Source organism: Harpia harpyja, chromosome W, assembly GCF_026419915.1.
Source record: "Harpia harpyja isolate bHarHar1 chromosome W, bHarHar1 primary haplotype, whole genome shotgun sequence".
NCBI classification, from domain to species: domain Eukaryota; kingdom Metazoa; phylum Chordata; class Aves; order Accipitriformes; family Accipitridae; genus Harpia; species Harpia harpyja.
Genome location: NC_068968.1, coordinates 10,611,275 through 10,627,505, shown reverse-complemented (window position 1 = coordinate 10,627,505; position 16,231 = coordinate 10,611,275). Strand labels below are relative to the sequence as shown.

General features: G+C 49.7%; 1 protein-coding gene across 1 annotated transcript; it reads right to left on the bottom strand.

Moving 5' to 3' along the window:
• Positions 1-9,116: 9,116 nt before the first annotated feature.
• On the bottom strand, positions 9,117-14,646 carry LOC128136046 (uncharacterized). Its single transcript, XM_052775138.1, has 5 exons — positions 14,422-14,646; positions 13,765-13,987; positions 11,797-12,074; positions 10,280-10,384; positions 9,117-9,455 (listed from the first exon to the last, which is right to left on the bottom strand). The coding sequence occupies exons 1-5, from the start codon at positions 14,644-14,646 to the stop codon at positions 9,198-9,200; spliced, it is 1,089 nt and encodes a 362-aa protein (XP_052631098.1). The 3' UTR covers positions 9,117-9,197.
• Positions 14,647-16,231: the final 1,585 nt, after the last annotated feature.

Here is a 16,231-nt window from a genome sequence, read left to right as displayed (position 1 = left end):
CAATCTCGGTATCTGATGAATTACAACATGATTGTCTAACCACTATTGAACAAGTGTATTCCAGCAGACCAGACCTACAGGATGAACCCCTGCCTGATGCAGAAGTAGAGCTCTTCACTGATGGCAGCAGATATATGCTGGAAGGAAAACAGAGAGCTGAATACGCAGTGGTAACAAATGCCCAACCGCTAGAGACTAAAGGCACTGCTTAGCAACACATCCTCTCAAAAGGCTGAATTAATAGCATTGACGCGAGCTCTAGAATTAAGTCACGGAAAAAGAGTTAATATATATACAGATTCTAAATATGCATTTGGGGTGGTACACGCACATGGGGCAATTTGGAAGGAAAGAGGACTGTTAAACTCACAAGGAACTCCAATAAAATATGGGACCAAAGTTATGAGACTGCTGCAAGCGATTCTCTTACCAAAGAAGGTTGCAATAATGCATTGCAAAGCCCACCAAAAAGGAAACAGTGAAATTATAAAAGGAAATTGGAAGGCTGATTGTCTTGCTAAAAAGACAGCTCTAAAGGAGCCAAAATTTGAAGGAACTTTAATTCCAGGGCCTCGTTTAGAATTACCACCACCAAAATATACTGAGAAGGAAGATTAATTAGCAGAACAAATAGACTGCTCCAAAAATGGACAAGGTTGGTGGATAACACCGTTAAAGCCATTATTGATTCATGAAACAATGATGGAAACTTTGCGCAAGAGATTACATCAGGAGACGCATACAGGAGCAGACGCATTGAGAATAACTGCAAAAAGAAATTTTTTTGGACCAAAGATGCAAAGGGTAGCAGACATGGTAGTAAAAAAAAGTGTACCATCTGCTGTGCTAATAATCCAAAATTGAGAAAAAGGTTACAGGAGGAATTGTGAAACAAGGAATAACTCCTGGGGAATACTGGCAAATAGATTTTTCAGAGCTACCTAGGTATAACCGATATAAATATTTATTGGTATTGGTAGATACCTTTTCTGGCTGGCCAGAGGCTTTCCCTTGCCATACCAACAAAGCTAGAGAGGTAATTAGAATCTTATTGAAGGAAATAATACCCTGATTTGGTATTCCAGAAGGAATCTCCTCTGATAATGGGCCCCATTTTATTGCAGAAGTGGTGCAAGGGGTTTCTAAATTTTTACAGATTAAGTGGGAATTACACACCCCTTGGAGGCCACAATCAAGTGGGAAGGTAGAAAGAATGAACCAAACTCTTAAAAGGCAACTTGCTAAAGTGTGTCAAGAAACACACCTTAAATGGATAGAAATTTTACCTATAGCTCTTTTACGAATTCGAATAACTCCTAGGGTCAAACAGAAAGTAAGCCCTTTTGAGATTGTGTATGGGAAAGCATATCCCACAAATTTTTCTAACATCACAGGAGACCAAATGCATATAAAAGAGCAGGCTGATGTTAAAGAGTATTTGATTTCTCTTTCGCAGACTTTATCTTCACTGCACAGGTATCTAAATCAGAAGGTCTCTCTCCCGTTGGATACACCAGTTCATCCATTCCAACCAGGGGACATCGTTTACGTACAGACCTGGAAGGATGAACCTCTAAAGGAAAGGTGGAAAGGACCTTACACTGTGTTGTTGAAAACCTATACTGCAGTCAAAGTAGAAGGAATTGACTCCTGGATTCATTACATGCGAGTGAAAAGAGCACCAGAACCAGATCAGGAAAAGTGGACAGCCACACAGACTGGGAAACTCAAATTTCGACTGATCAGAGACCGTGGAACTTCAAGAGAATGAAGAACCTGATTATTATAATATCCCATTTGGTACTAGCACTAGGTCAAGAGAATTTGGTTTTACAGCTTATCCAGTCCTTTGGGCGAATCCAGAATGTTAGCAGTGTAACCGCTTGTCTCCCTCCACCTGAGTTGGCAGACAATCCTTTAAATTGGGGAATATTAACTTTAGACTTGGAAAAAAGTTTTGAACAACAATGGAAATAGGGTGGTAAAAAAAATATTACATGGAATAGGATTCTCCCTTAATGGATGGCTGGCAAACCTAATTCAAACTTTGATCACTGTTGTAATTTTTACAATCGTACTTTGTGTTGTTTTAAGTTGTATTAAGAGACTGGTTTTGCAAGCCACGACTACTTCATATGTAATGATGATAAAATGAAGTACTGAGACTTATGACACTCATATGAAGAGATCTCATAGTCTCAAAGGGGGGAAATGATGTACTTAAGGAGTGATGTACTTAAGACGACCACAAAGGTCTTGTGAAATAAGATACCCTTTGTATACACAAGGCATGCCGTGCTAAAGACTGTGCCCCTGAAGAAGAACTAAAAGACTGATAAGAAGGGAACATCCTACCCCAGGAGGCGCCTAAAAGTTGAAAAATTGCTAATAGCCATGAAGTCAGCAAAAAATCTTTGATAACTGGAGGAAAGGTAAAGGCGGCAGGGGGAGATCACGACCACCGACTCAATTCAAGACCAAAAGACTTACCCCCCCCACTCTCCTTGAGCATGCGCTGTAGAATAAAACACTGTACCTTTAATTCGAAGCGGGGAAACTTTAACCCAATAGAAACTGTACTAGATAAGCGACTACCAGTAATAGTTTTGGGGAAGAACTTTGGAAATTGAATATGTATAACTGAACCGTATAAATTGCTTGCCCGTTTAGGCATGAGGTGTGCTAGCTATGTGGATTACCACCTAGCCCCCATCTTTGCGCAAACATGAATTGGAATAAAATACCTCTGCTCTGTGTGTATATTGGCGTTTCACACACCGAGTAAACGCCCCCACTTGTGGGACAACACTACCGCCGTCACTGATTGGGTCAGCCTGGGCCGGAGGTGGGTCCGACTTGGAGCCGGGGGAGCTTCTAGCAGCTTCCCACAGGAGCCACCCCTGCGGCCCCCACCCCTGCGGCCCCCTCCCCCGCGACCAAAAAAACCCCACGCCACACAAACCCATAACAAAGCCATACCTAGCTTCTTCAAAATTCCCCCGCCCCCAGAAGCGGGAACACCTTCCAGATACCTTAGGGAGTTGACGCAGACAGAACAATAGATGTTACCTAGCTCAATCATTCAGTAAGCAAACACTGCACCAGTGCAGTTTCAAGGAAACATCATATGTCAGTTTCCATCTACTTCAGGTAAACCGTTTCCATCTCCTCCCCGGGAAGACTAAATAAAGGTGAAGTCCTCGGGTCACTTACACGCCTGTGTCACCAAACTTCACCTGATCGCTTGGGGATGAAGACGCCTTCCAGTGGGCGTCTCAGATGCCTCAGTAACATAGGGTTCAAGGGCAACAAAGGATCGCCCTGCTTTCCCATGCCCATCTCCCTTTTCTAATGGCTGCTAAAGAAAGATGAAGTTTGCCATCTCCCTGTGATGTAGTTTTGGTTTGGGTCTGGCTGGGATGGAGGTAACTTTCCCCATAGCAGCCCTCATAGTGCTGTGCTTTGTAGTTGTAGCTAGAAGGGTGTTGATAATGTTGCAAATATTCTGGTAAAGAAATCAAAATTTAATCACATAGAAGAGTTAGGTTTGATTAAGAAGTAAAATTGTGAAGCATAATGTATAGGATTGTTAAGTTTGAAATGTAGCCATAGAAACTTTAGGAACTGTGTTATGTGTGACTGTAGGAACCTTAATATTGTTGAAGTTTGAAATAGCTAACCATAGAAACCTCACCAGGAAGTTACTGGTCTTTCTATGTTTTGTTTCAAGAAACTAAGGGAACCGTCATGGACACCAGTTTGCTGCTTGGAAACCTCCTTACCCTTCCCATCTTGATTTGAGTATCGAAGATTCCAATCAGTAGAGCTAAGTGTAACTGACCAATGATTGTTTTTAAGTAAGAATATTGATAAGGTTATATAATCAAAGGACCATTCATTATACAGGTTAAATTTAAGAGCGAGCATAGTATGCATTTTTATGTAAAGAGCTTATGTAACAATGACCTGACAAAAAAAGTCTATAAAAACTGATGGATTTTGATACTAAGTTGGACACACCTTTGGAGGAGCGATCCCCCATGTCCCCAGCGCTGCAATAAACGAAGTGCCTGCTTCTTAACTTCACATTGGTGTTAAGGAGTTTTATTCCAGATTTTGGTAACAATAACACACTAATGTTTTGGCTACTGCTGAGCAGTGCTCCCACAGCTGACACATCCCTTCTAGGTATGCATACCATTTCCTAACTGTGGCCTTTTGGGCTACTCCCTTGGGAGGAGGCGACCCATTGAGGACTGAGTTTAAGAGAGGGAAAGGGCCCTGTACTATAACATCTTGTGATGTGCGCAGCTTTTCAGCCTCCTTAACCGCTCTAGTGAGGGAAAGGACCCCCTTTTTCCCAATCTGAGTATCGTTGTTCAGTCTCCTTAAATGAAGCGGAAGAGAATAATAAAGGCCTAGCTGGTCCTTGCGGTCCCTTTTGAAACACGCCACAGTACGAAGCATGTGCGGCAAATCTCCATTCCACCCTTAACGGGTCTCGCGGGTGCAACGGGCCTAGTCTCTGATAAGCCTTAAGCTCATCTTTCAAAGTGTTAAGGGCTTCCGTATGTTGCAAAGTCCAATCCCATTTCCTATTCTTTTGGAGCAAGTCATAGAGAGGCCGGGCAATCACTGAGAACCCTGGTATATGTTTTCTCCAGTAGCCTGAAGTACCTAGCAGCTGCTGTAATTCCGTTTTATTGCCCGGAGTCTGTCCCTTTTCAATAGCTGATAGAGTGTCGTCGGGTACCGCAACAGCTCCAGCTATCCACCATGCCCCCCAGGAATTTAATTTCTTGTCCAGGACCTTGACATTTAGAAGATGGAATGTCTAGCCCATTCTTGACTAACAGATTCCAGATGGCCTCAGCCACCTGCCCTACCTGTTCCTTGTTATCCCCACCGACTAGGATATCATCTATATATTGATATATGTGAACACCTGATGGCACTTCCACAGCATCAAGAAGCTTGGCTAAAGCATTGAGGGCAATAGTGGGGGAATGCCTCTATCCCTGGGGAGGCCGATTAAAAGTGTATTGTGTCCCCTCCCAAGTGAAGGCGAACTGGGGTTTGTCCTCTTCCCTTAGGGGAATCATAAAAAACATATCCTTGACATCTAAAGCAGCCATCCATGGGTGGGCCGCGGCCTGTATTGCCGTTACTATTGAGGTTATGCTTGGAACAGCAGCAGTTAATGGTGGGGTATTACTGTTCAATCTCCTATAATCAACTGTTAGTCGCCACCTCCCATCTGGTTTACGGACTGGCCAAACAGGAGAATTATAAGGGGAATGTATGCGACCTGTGTCCTGGTTTCGGCTGGGATGGAGTTGATTGTCTTCCTAGTAGCTGGTGCAGTGCTATGTTTTGAGTTCAGTATGAGAAGAATGTTGATAACACTGATGTTTTCAGTTGTTGCTAAGTAATGTTTAGTCTAAAGTCAAGGATTTTTCAGCTTCTCATGCCCAGCCAGCGAGAAGGCTGGAGGGGCACAAGAAGTTGGGAGGGGACACAGCCAGGGCAGCTGACCCAAAGTGGCCAACGGGGTATTCCATACCATGGGACGTCACATCTAGTATATAAACTGGGGGGGGTGGGGGCGGGGGATCACCGCTCAGGGATTAACTGGGCGTCGATCGGCGGGTGGTGAGCAATTGCACTGTGCTTCATTTGTATATTCCAATCCTTTTATTATTACTGCTGTCATTGTATTAGTGTTATCATTATCATTATTAGTTTCTTCTTTTCTGTTCAATTAAACCATTCTTATCTCAACCCATGAGTTTTACTTCTTTTCCCGATTCTCTCCCCCATCCCACTGGGTGTGGGGGGGGAGTGAATGAGCGGCTGCATGGTGCTTAGTTGCTGGCTGGAGTTAAACCACGACAACTTGTGATCTGTCTCTTCTCAAGATCGTTAATTACTTCCGAAATACCCCGCTTGGCAGCGGCTGGCAGTGGGTATTGAGACACACGGGTTACCTTAGATTGCGGTAGTGCAGGAGCAACCTGCAACGTTTTCACATGGGTTGCCTCTGCCCCCAAAGCTCCACACTCTGCCATTGGGTAGGTACCACTGTTTGCCCGCCAGCACATCGAATCCCAGTATATTTCCCTCATAGGGGCTCAAAGCCACTTCCACAGCAGTCATTCTCTTTTCCCCAGGTAGCCAAAGTTGAGTTCGAGCTATGGGACATTTTTCTGCTGCTCCTGTCACTCCCATTATGTTTATAGTCTTTCTCGATGGTTTAATCCCTAGCTCATTAGCTTGTCGTTTGTTTAAAACACTAATTTGGGCTCCCGTATCAATTAAAAATTCTAAACTTATCCGTCTTGGACCCACAGGAATGTGTATACAAGGCTCCTTATCAGCAGACCGTTGGCAAGAATTCACCACGCGCATTGGGCGGCCTGAACCCCAGACCGCAACTTCTAGTTTTTAGCCCTTCCAACTCCCCTCGCAGTGCCGCGAAAGGGTTCAGTTTCTCTTCCCGAGGGGGCGGGGTTGCTGGCGCTTCCCTTTGGTCTCTAGTTTTCCCCTCCAGCAATTCCACCAGCTTCCGGATGTCGTCAGCGGCCTGCCCGTGCAGCACGGCTCGGGGTGCCCCCAGTGCCAATGCCTTCCGCCAGAGATCATTCCTTCCGGGATCGTCGTTCCGACCCGGCCGACCCCGGGAAGGAGGCTCAGGCTCCCGGGGGGGAGGCCGTTCGGGGCGGCGTTTACGACTGGCTTGCCGGACCTTCCTGTTACCCTCCGCGCCACCGCTCGGCCCCGCCCATCCCATCTCGCACCCGTGAACTACTATGCTGTGCAGTACTTCCGCCCAGGTCATCCCGTGCGCGGGCGGGTTCTGCTGATTACGCTCAATGGCCCCCTGAATTCTTTCTCTGAGGGACTGGACGTGTATTTTTAAAGCATCCGGCAGCCCTCTAATAAGGGGTCTAAGGGGTGGCGGGGGTCCACCGGTACAGCCATCGCTATCCCTTGCTGCCCTCTGTCGTACATGGCCTGAACACAGGCCGCCTTTTGCACTTCCTCCGTTAACTCCAACAATCCCTTTACCCGGATAGTAACAGGTTCTCCTCTCTCCTTGGGGTCCACACCCCCAGCCCAATAGGCTACTCGGGACGTTATCGACTGATCACCCGCCGGTCCGTCACTCAAAAACACTCCCGGTCCCCAGAAACCCCTCGCTTTGTCATCACTCAATAGTATCCGATCTCCCCCAGTTAAAGAAACCCTCCACAAATACTCAGTTTCGGTTTCGCCCGGCTTGCGTGAAAACTTAGCTTGTAATTCACTGAGTTCGGGTCCCGTCCACCGTCCAAGGGGTCGTGCGGACAGTGGCTCGGGGGTTCCCACCGTGCGGACCCGTGTGCCTTTCTGTTTTAATAAGGGGTCGCGCGTCCCTTTCCTCCAATTCCTCTACCTCTTCAGAGCTGTTTTCATCAGAGTCTCCCCAAATGTCCCCATCCCAATCCTCAGGGTCCGTGCCCGTAATTAACTTTCAGATTTGGGTAACGCTGGGGGGCTTTTTTGCTTGCGCGAGCATAATTTCAATCTTTCGTTCTAATAGACGCGTCCGCTCCTTTTCTCGTTTCAATTCCGCCTTCAAACAACCTATTTCCCATTGCTTTTTAGAATTATCCTTTGCCAGCCTGTCAGAATCATTATTTTGGTTTTGCGCTTGAATCAAGCAGGCGCCTAGGATGGCACACATACTGCCTTTGCCATCTCGACTATTTCCGCGGCATTGTTCTATTCTCTCCACGACCGCTGCTGGGTCGGACCACTTCTCCTTTGCCCATTCCATACCTGGGGGAGAAGGGCTACAGCCGTGCCTCCGTAATAATTCCTCTATTAACATCATCCTGCCGACTACTCCAATTTAATGTTACGGAGGCTCACACAATCAAATCCAACAGGTGTTAAAAATCAGATCTATTCTTCAGTAAAAAAGTTAGTTAGAACCACGATAACATTAGTGAACCACAGGCTCAATGATGTAAGGGGAATTAGTACTACACAGCCCACTTAAGAATTCTTAAGGTCTAAAAATGATGACTCAAAATGCGCATGTCGCTCACCTAAAAGATGAGGGCTCTCAACTTCGAGGAGTTACCTAGGGCGGCATCCCGACCCAAGGGGAGAGCCCCTGACTGCAGACCCGCTGCTCCGAGGAGGACTGACTCAAAATGCCCTCCGGCGGGGCCCCATTTTTACCCTTGTCGAATCTGATCTGTGGTTGTTTTATTCCCCATTGGCCAAAAGGTCAACACTTCCACGTACTGACGCGTGTCGGATTGGTCAGTTCGGCTTTCAACCTGCGGCCTCTAGGGTTTGGGGTTTTTTTCCTCTCCTCCCTGTCCAGAGAAGTTTCGTTTCCTGTCGGGGTGGGTGTACCTGCCACACTGGGATGGAGGTAACTTTCCCCATAGCAGCCCTCATAGTGCTGTGCTTTGTAGTTGTAGCTAGAAGGGTGTTGATAACACACCAATGTTTTGGCTACTGCTGAGCAGTGCTCCCACAGCACGGAGGCTGTCTCTCCAACCACCCCCACCCCCAAAGTCCAGTAAGCTGGGGGTGGGCAAGAGGTTGGGAGGGGACAGAGCCAGGACAGCTGACCCAAACTGACACAAGAGATATTCCACTGTGCTATGGAAGCACCACAGCTGCCGTTCAGACCGACTCTTTTCTCCTACCATATCCCTCCTCACCAGAAAAGGGATATCAACGGGGCCTTAGCACACAGCCATTGATAAAGCGCTCCAACAGGAGTTGGATGCTTCCACCGCATTGCACTGTGCCGAAACCACCCTTGTACGGCATGCCTGTAGCGCCACATACAGTATTTTCTAAAGTTTTAGCAGCAGCCTACACTGGCTTTACGTACATTTGCGTACCGCTTCCAAAAAGCTAAGAGTTTGCTTCCTGCACGACGCAGGAGACTGCTAAGCGGTTCCAGCATCACGCTTCAAATGACTGGGCAAATCATTATCTGTCTATAGAACACTGTTAACAGACTGAAACGTTCCACATAATTACGCTCCAGGGAGACACCATTTTAACTTGCAGAACTATTTCCCTCAGTAAGACGCACAAGACAGAGGTGATATCCCCATGCTAAATCTTTATTGTGCAACTGCTGCTCAAAGCTTTTATTACCTTCCACAGACACACGTCACAAAAAATTAGACGTCAACAGCGGCTACTAGACTGACGGGCAACAGACGAAATCCATTCAGTGGCGATTTGTACACGTGCAGCAACTCTTGCGGTGCAAAAATCTTAGCCAGGCGGCCAGCCCAACTGACGGCCACCCAGAACATGTAGATGTACGTGACAGACTGCCCGCCCTCGGGCCCTTCATCCACAACCATCCGGAATCCATTGGTCAGGCCCAGGTGAGCAGCACGCTTCTTGCCAACAATCATGAAATGCCCAAGAAGCTGGAGAAGGAAGTACAAACCCATAAATAAGTAAAATAAAAAGCCACACACAAAGAGGGGAGAGGGCAGGAAGGGAAGGACTGAGAGCAGAGAACCACCCAGAGAAACCAGGTAGCCAATTCCTAGCAATTCAACCGTTGCGCTTCAAATTACCGTCTGTCCGCCCGCCTGCAACTGACATTTTCCAAGCAAAGCTACAAAGACCGATTATGCACACTGTGTGTGTGTGTGGGGGGGGGAGGGAAGAGCCATGCAATTTTTTTTCAAGCTGGACAGTAACGGACTACAAAACGGCCACAGAAGCTAAGTTTGTCTCCGGGTTAAAGCCCCCATTATATCTTCAGGCAACATAAGCAATTGTGGTGGAAAATAAACCTTAGGGTGCCTTTTGCGTGGGTTTACAAAGTCTTTGAACTTGACTTTCACAGCCAAGAGTGAAGCATCCAGCACCTCTCAACCAGCTTTGCCCTTCCTCACCCCTGACCTGCCAAAAACCCCAAGCCCTCTTCTCCGTATTAGAGGAAGTACTACTACTCTTACTCTAAACCACGACGACAGGCATCAGACTGCGCTCCAAAACAACGCTGCATTTTGCACCAGAAGTACATACCCAGGGAGGAGCGTTGCTTTATATCGCTACTGTTAGTCAAAAAGCTCAACTCCATTACAAGCTAGAGGCAAAAGATTATAGCGCCAGAAAACCCACAATAGCCTACTGCGTGTGCCCTATCAAGAGGAAAAGGGGGGATGGGAGAGAGAGTCTAGTAAATTAGGAACTAATTACAGGTACAGTTTAGCCCACAGAAAGCTTCCGCAGTACTTACAGGTTCACCAGAATCTTCTGCGTCAGATAACCCGATAATTGGCTCCTTAGGCGTGACTAGGAAAAGCGTCGGAGCTTGGGGCGAAAGATCATGGAACGCAAGGCGCTGGAGGAAGAGTAAACAGTTAAAACGCAACTGGCTTCAGAGAAAGGCAATAGCTTAAGCAAATCAATACGCCCCACTGAACTCGTACAGAAGCAGATTGCCAGATACCCCAAACGCAAGCCGAAACGTTGATTTTTCTTACGCGATATTAATAATTTCTATACACAAAATACAACATATTTACAGAGCCCCCTCCAGAAGTGCACGCAAGATGATGGGGGCAAGGAGACGGGCCAGTACTTCAGATTAGCGACCTCCAGTATGTTTCAGTTTGGGCTGATCATTTCCTAAGCAGTTTTTCTATTCGATGTGGTCCACCACAGAGGCAGGAGACAAACGGCTTAACTGAACCAGCAAAGAGTTTGGTGAAGTGGAAGATCAGCGGCCATTCGTTTTCCATGCGACAGGGAGCTCAAGTATTGAACGAAAGCATAATCGCAGGAAGCCTGCAAGTGCCTAGTACGAGCCTGTCTTCTGTATTGCACATAAACCCTACCTTCAAAAGCAGAAGGCATCCCTAACTGTTAATCTTCAGCATTTTAATAACAAAATTATACGGGATACTAACTTAAAGTTAACATCGTGTAGGCAACGGCTGCATTTTTTTCCCCACAGTCTAAGCAGCTCACTCTGGTTCCTAGCACGTTGTGGTGCACCAGCATGCGCGAACCTCGCAAGCATGCTGTTATCACGGTCCCACTTCGCCACAGAAACAAGATCTGGGAAGCTTTTGCAGCCCGCAGGATGACCGGTTTCTAGCTTTTTGTTAAGAAAAATAAGAAAAGCTGTAATTCTTTGCTTTAATAATCCAGTTTGGGGGTTCAGAACCAAAGCCTAGCACAGCAGAGCTGTGAAATCTCTATAATGCTGTTACGAGGCACATCGAGACCTGCATTTCTCCTATGCAGAACTAACTCATTACGGTCGCTGCTCTGGTTTCAAGACTATCATCCCACACGAGGCAGGACCACTCCCATCCCTCGGCAGCAAACTTCGCGCGACTTGCAGTGCCAAAGGGATATCGGGCGGCAGACGTCTGCGGCTGCCACCAAGTGCGTTACCGTCAGAGGCCCTCCTCTACGCACGCGCACGACGCGGTGGGGCTGGGAACCGAGGCGAGCCGGGCAACACCGGCAACCCGGTACGCGCCGCAGCAGCCGGGGGCGGGGGGGGGGTACCGAAGAAGCGCGATGTTTTAGGGATGGTGCAGTAGAGAGCGCCACAACCCAGAGAGGCCCCGTCCGTCCCCCGTCCCTCCAGCCACCCACCCACCCGCAGCAACGCCGCCACCCGCCCTGCCGCGCTCCCGGGCACCGCGCAACGGGTCCTCGGCTCAGGGTGCCTGCGAGCGCAGGGGGAGGGGGAGGGGGGGAAGGGAAGAGGAACCGCGCACAGAGCAAAGCCGCGGCTACCTCCTCGTCCTCGTAGATGACGTTGGCGGGGAAGCGCCTTGCCGGTGATCTTTCCGAAGACAGTAGTGGCGCCACCGGGCCGGGCGGCCCGCGCCCCAACAATCTCGCCAGCCACGACAACGCCCGTTGTCGCCCCCGCGCTTCCTCCACTCGGCCAGGCCCTCCGCGGCGCCCATTGGGCCGCCAGATCGCCGCCGGCCGATCCCGCGTCTCGATTGGCTGTCTCGTCTGTCGTTGCCGCTTGTCCCCGCCCCCTTGGCGGGTCCGCCCTCGTCGACCTGGCGCTTACCGGGGCTCAGGGAGTTTGCGTGCCCCCGGGGCGCGGAGGGATCCGACCGGGGCGCGGAGGGAGACGACGTCGGGCGACTCCGCGGAGGGATCTGTGCCGTGTAGTGCTCTGTGCCGTGTAGTGCTGCGACCCTGCGGGCGGGCAACGAGGTCTCAGAAGAGGCTGTTGTAGCTAGAAGTACTATTTCTTGTTATTTATTACCGCATCAAGTCCACCCCAAACGTGCTTGTGGCTTCTTGGTGCTGCTCCCTCCAGTCAAATGACTGCTTTTGCCAGGGCAGGGCAGGGCAGGGCAGGCCTTAACTTTTCAGAACATTTCGCAGAACCGACAGAAGTTGCTCTAAATTGTTCCCTGAAAGCCCCGCTTCAGTTGCAGACGTTTCTAAGCTGCACGCCTCCTGGGAGAAAATAAAATACAAAGCCTGTGTTCAGCACTGGTGGCTTGAGGGCTGGAGGGCAGATCAAGATAGGATTTGCGCTAAGCTGGGTAGGAGGCTTTTAGAAAAATAGGCAGTGCCCCCAAAGCTGCCCAAGGGTGGCCTGTGGTGCCCTGCGCCCCCGGGGATAGTGAGCAATTTGATTGGTCTACACAACTGTATTGTAACATACATAAACCCTGCTTTCCTCTATATCGGGCTAAGGATATCCTTAGCCTTCTTTGCGGCAAGGGCACATTGTCGGCTCACGTTCAACTTGGTGTCCACCAGGAGCCCCCCACGTCCTTTTCTGCAAAGCTGCTTTCCAGCCAGTCGGCCTCCAGCATATACCGGTGCATGGGGTTGTTCCTCCCCAGGTGCAGGACTTGTGTACGTTCAGGTTCCTCAGGTGGTCTCGAACCGGATCGTTTCCTACGATGGGAGGGACTTTGTTCCCCCAGTCCCGGCCTTGAGGTTCAGGGACTTGAGAGATGTGGGAACAGTGGTTGCCAGCGAAAAGGGAGGAAAAAAGTCGTTGAGTACCTCAGCCTTCTCCATGTCGGTTGTCACTAGATCTCCCGTCTTCTTTATCGGAGGGGGGTGGGGGTGGCGTACGTTTTCTTTACTCTTCCTTTTCTGACCAACGCACCTGTAGAAGCCCTCCTTATGATTCTTCACATCCCTTGCCAAATTCAGCTCCAGCTGTGCCTTAGCTTTCCTGATCCCATCCCTACACACCCGGGCAGCATCCCTATATTCTTCCCAGGATGCGTGTCCCCGCTTCCACTGCCTTTGCATTTCCTTCTTGCGCTTCAGCTCGACCAGAAGGTCCTTCCCCAGCCATGCTGGTCTCCTGCCTTCCTTGCCTGATTTCTTACGCATGGGGATCGAGAGCTCTTGTGCGCTAAGAAAAACGTCCTTAAAGAGCTGCCAGCTCCCTTCTGCTCCTTCTGCACAGTGGCTTCCAACTCCTCCTGTTTGTTACCCGTGCTGCATGCATTGGTATAGAGGCACTTCAGCTGGGCTGTCGACCGTGTCACCTTTTTGGAGGATCAATCCCCAGTTCCTTTGCAGCATTTCTCAGGTGTTCCCCTGTTGGTTCCTAACGCATCAGCAGCCCCTGGCTCTTCTCTGTTGCTCAAAACTCCGTCCCCTTCCCCCGCTGAGTCTAGTTTAAAGCCCTCCTTGTAAGTCTGGCCAGCTTGTTGGCAAAGACCCTCTTGCCCCGCTTGGTCAGGTGAATCCCATCAGCTCCCAACAGACCCGGCTTCTCAAAGGTAGATCCACGATCATAGAAGCCAAAACCTTGAGCGTGGCACCAGCTATGCAGCCAGGCATTCACCTGTTCAATTCGTCTCCTCCTTCCTGGACCCCTTCCTCTGACTGGGAGGATAGAGGAGACCACCACCTGTGCTCCCGATCCTTTTAACATTGCTCCGAGGGACGTATAGTCTCTTGGGAGGGTTCTAAGTTGCCTCGCCAGACCCTACACGGAATAGTAGGAGCGGATGATAATCTGCAGGGTTCACCAGGCTCGGCAGCCTCTCAGTGACGCCACGAATGCGAGCTCCTGGTAGGCAGCAGGCTTCTCTAGGGAAATTGATTGGACAGCAAATGGGTGCTTCGGTGCCTCTCAGTAGGGAATCTCCAATTACTAATACCTTGCGTGCTTTTCTGGCGGCGCTGGTTCTAATGCGGGTGGGTGGTTGGGTCAGCTTTGCATGGTTGGCTTGTCCTGGATCCTGTCCGTTACTCACATGTTCTTCAGTCTCCAACCCCAGAGCATCCTGTCTGTTATGTAGGGACACTTCAGGAGATGGGGAGGGTTCTTCCTTCTACCCCAAGCACAGACAAGCATCCAGTCTCCTTCATCTCGTGAGTGCCTTGCATCAGTCAGCTCGAGGTTGGATTCAGGCTTACCTTCCTCTTGCGCAGCCTTAAGGCAGGCTGTCGCTCAGCCCGGGACAGCGTACAATACCACGCATCGATCCCCTGCTCGCATTCCCGGATACCGTGCTGCCTGTCGAGCTCCTCTTGTAGCATAGTTACTTGTCCAAGGAGATCTTCCAGCTGGGCACGCTTGCAGCTATGACATCCACCGCTGCCTTCGGGTGCTAGGGGGACTTCCAGGTACTGGAGCTCCATGCGGCCCGAGGTCTAGACAGCTATATCAGTCCTTGGGAGGTCTGTTTGTGGGGAGACGTCAGCACAGGTAGGCTGTAGCGCTTCCGTTTGGGTTGCAGCCGCAGCCTTGCAGTTGCGGCAGGTGGACACCATTTTCTTTCAGCAGGTCACCTCGAAGTCCCAGGACAGAAGAGAAAGGGTGGCAGGTACCGGCGGGGGGGGGGAAGGGAGAGAAGGGGCCGCTGCAGTCCCACAGCCTTTTCCATGTCCTGTGTCACCAGGTCCCCCCGCCTCATTCAGCAGAGGGCCCACATTTTTCCATAGCCTTCCTTTTGTCACCTATGTACTTACAGAATCATAGAATCGTTTAGGTTGGAAAAGACCTTTAAGATCATCGAGTCCAACCTTCAACCATGCCCACTAAGTAGAAGCCCTTATAGAAGCCCTTCTTGTTGTCTTTGACCTCCCTTGCCAGATTCAATTCCAGGTGGGAATTCCAGCTTTCCTAACCTCAGCCCTGCGTGCTCGGACAATGTCTCCGTATTCCTCCCAGGTTACCCGTCCTTGCTTCCACCCCCTGCAGGCTTCCTTTTTGTGCTGGAGTTTGGCCAGGAGCTCGTTGCTCATCCACGCAGGCCTCCTGGCATTTTTGCCCGACTTCCTGCTCGTTGGGATGGACCGCTCTTGAGCTTGGAGGAGGTGACCCTCCAGTATTAACCAGCTTTCTTGGGCCCCTCTTCCCTCCAGGGCCTTATCCCATGGGACGCTTCCAAGCAGATCCCTGAAGAGGCTAGAGTCGGCTCTCCTCAAGTCCAGGGACGTGAGCTTGTGTTTTACCCTCCTCCCTCCTCTCGGGATCCTGAACTCCACCATCTCACGGTCGCTGCAGCCAAGGCCGCCTTTGACCTTCGCATCCCCAACGAGCCCCTCCTTGTCGGTCAGTAGGAGGTCCAGCAGAGCACCTCTCCTCGTTGGCTCCTCTATCACTTGGGTGAGGAAGTTGTCGTCAATGCACTCCAGGAACCTCCTAGATTGCTTATGCCCTGCTGTGTTGTCCCTCCAGCAGATATCGGGGTGGTTGAAGTCCCCCGTGAGGACCAGGTGTTACGGAGGCATGCACAATCAAATCCAACAGGTGTTAAAGCTCAGATTTATTCTTCAGCAAAAGTTAGTTAGAACTCCGGTAACATTTTATAAAACCACAGGCTCAATGATGTAAAGAGTATTAATACTTCACAGCTGACTTAAGAATCCTTAAGATTTAAAAATGATGACTCAAAACGCGCATATCACTCACCTAAAAGATGATGAGGGCTCTCTCCCTCGAGGAATTACCTCGGGCGGTGCCCTGACCCAAGGGGGAGCCCCTGACTGCAGACCCGCTGCTCCGAGGAGGACTGATTCCAACATGTCCTCCGGCGGGACCCCATTTCTACCCCTGTCGAATCTGATCTGTGGTCATTTAATCGCTATTGGCTAAGAAGGTCACCTCTGTGTACCTGGCACGTCTCGATTGGCCAGTTCAAATTTCAACCTGCGGCCTCTAGGGTTTAGGGTTTTTTTTCCTCTTCTCCCTGCCTGGAGAAGTTTCGTTTCCGGCTTGGGA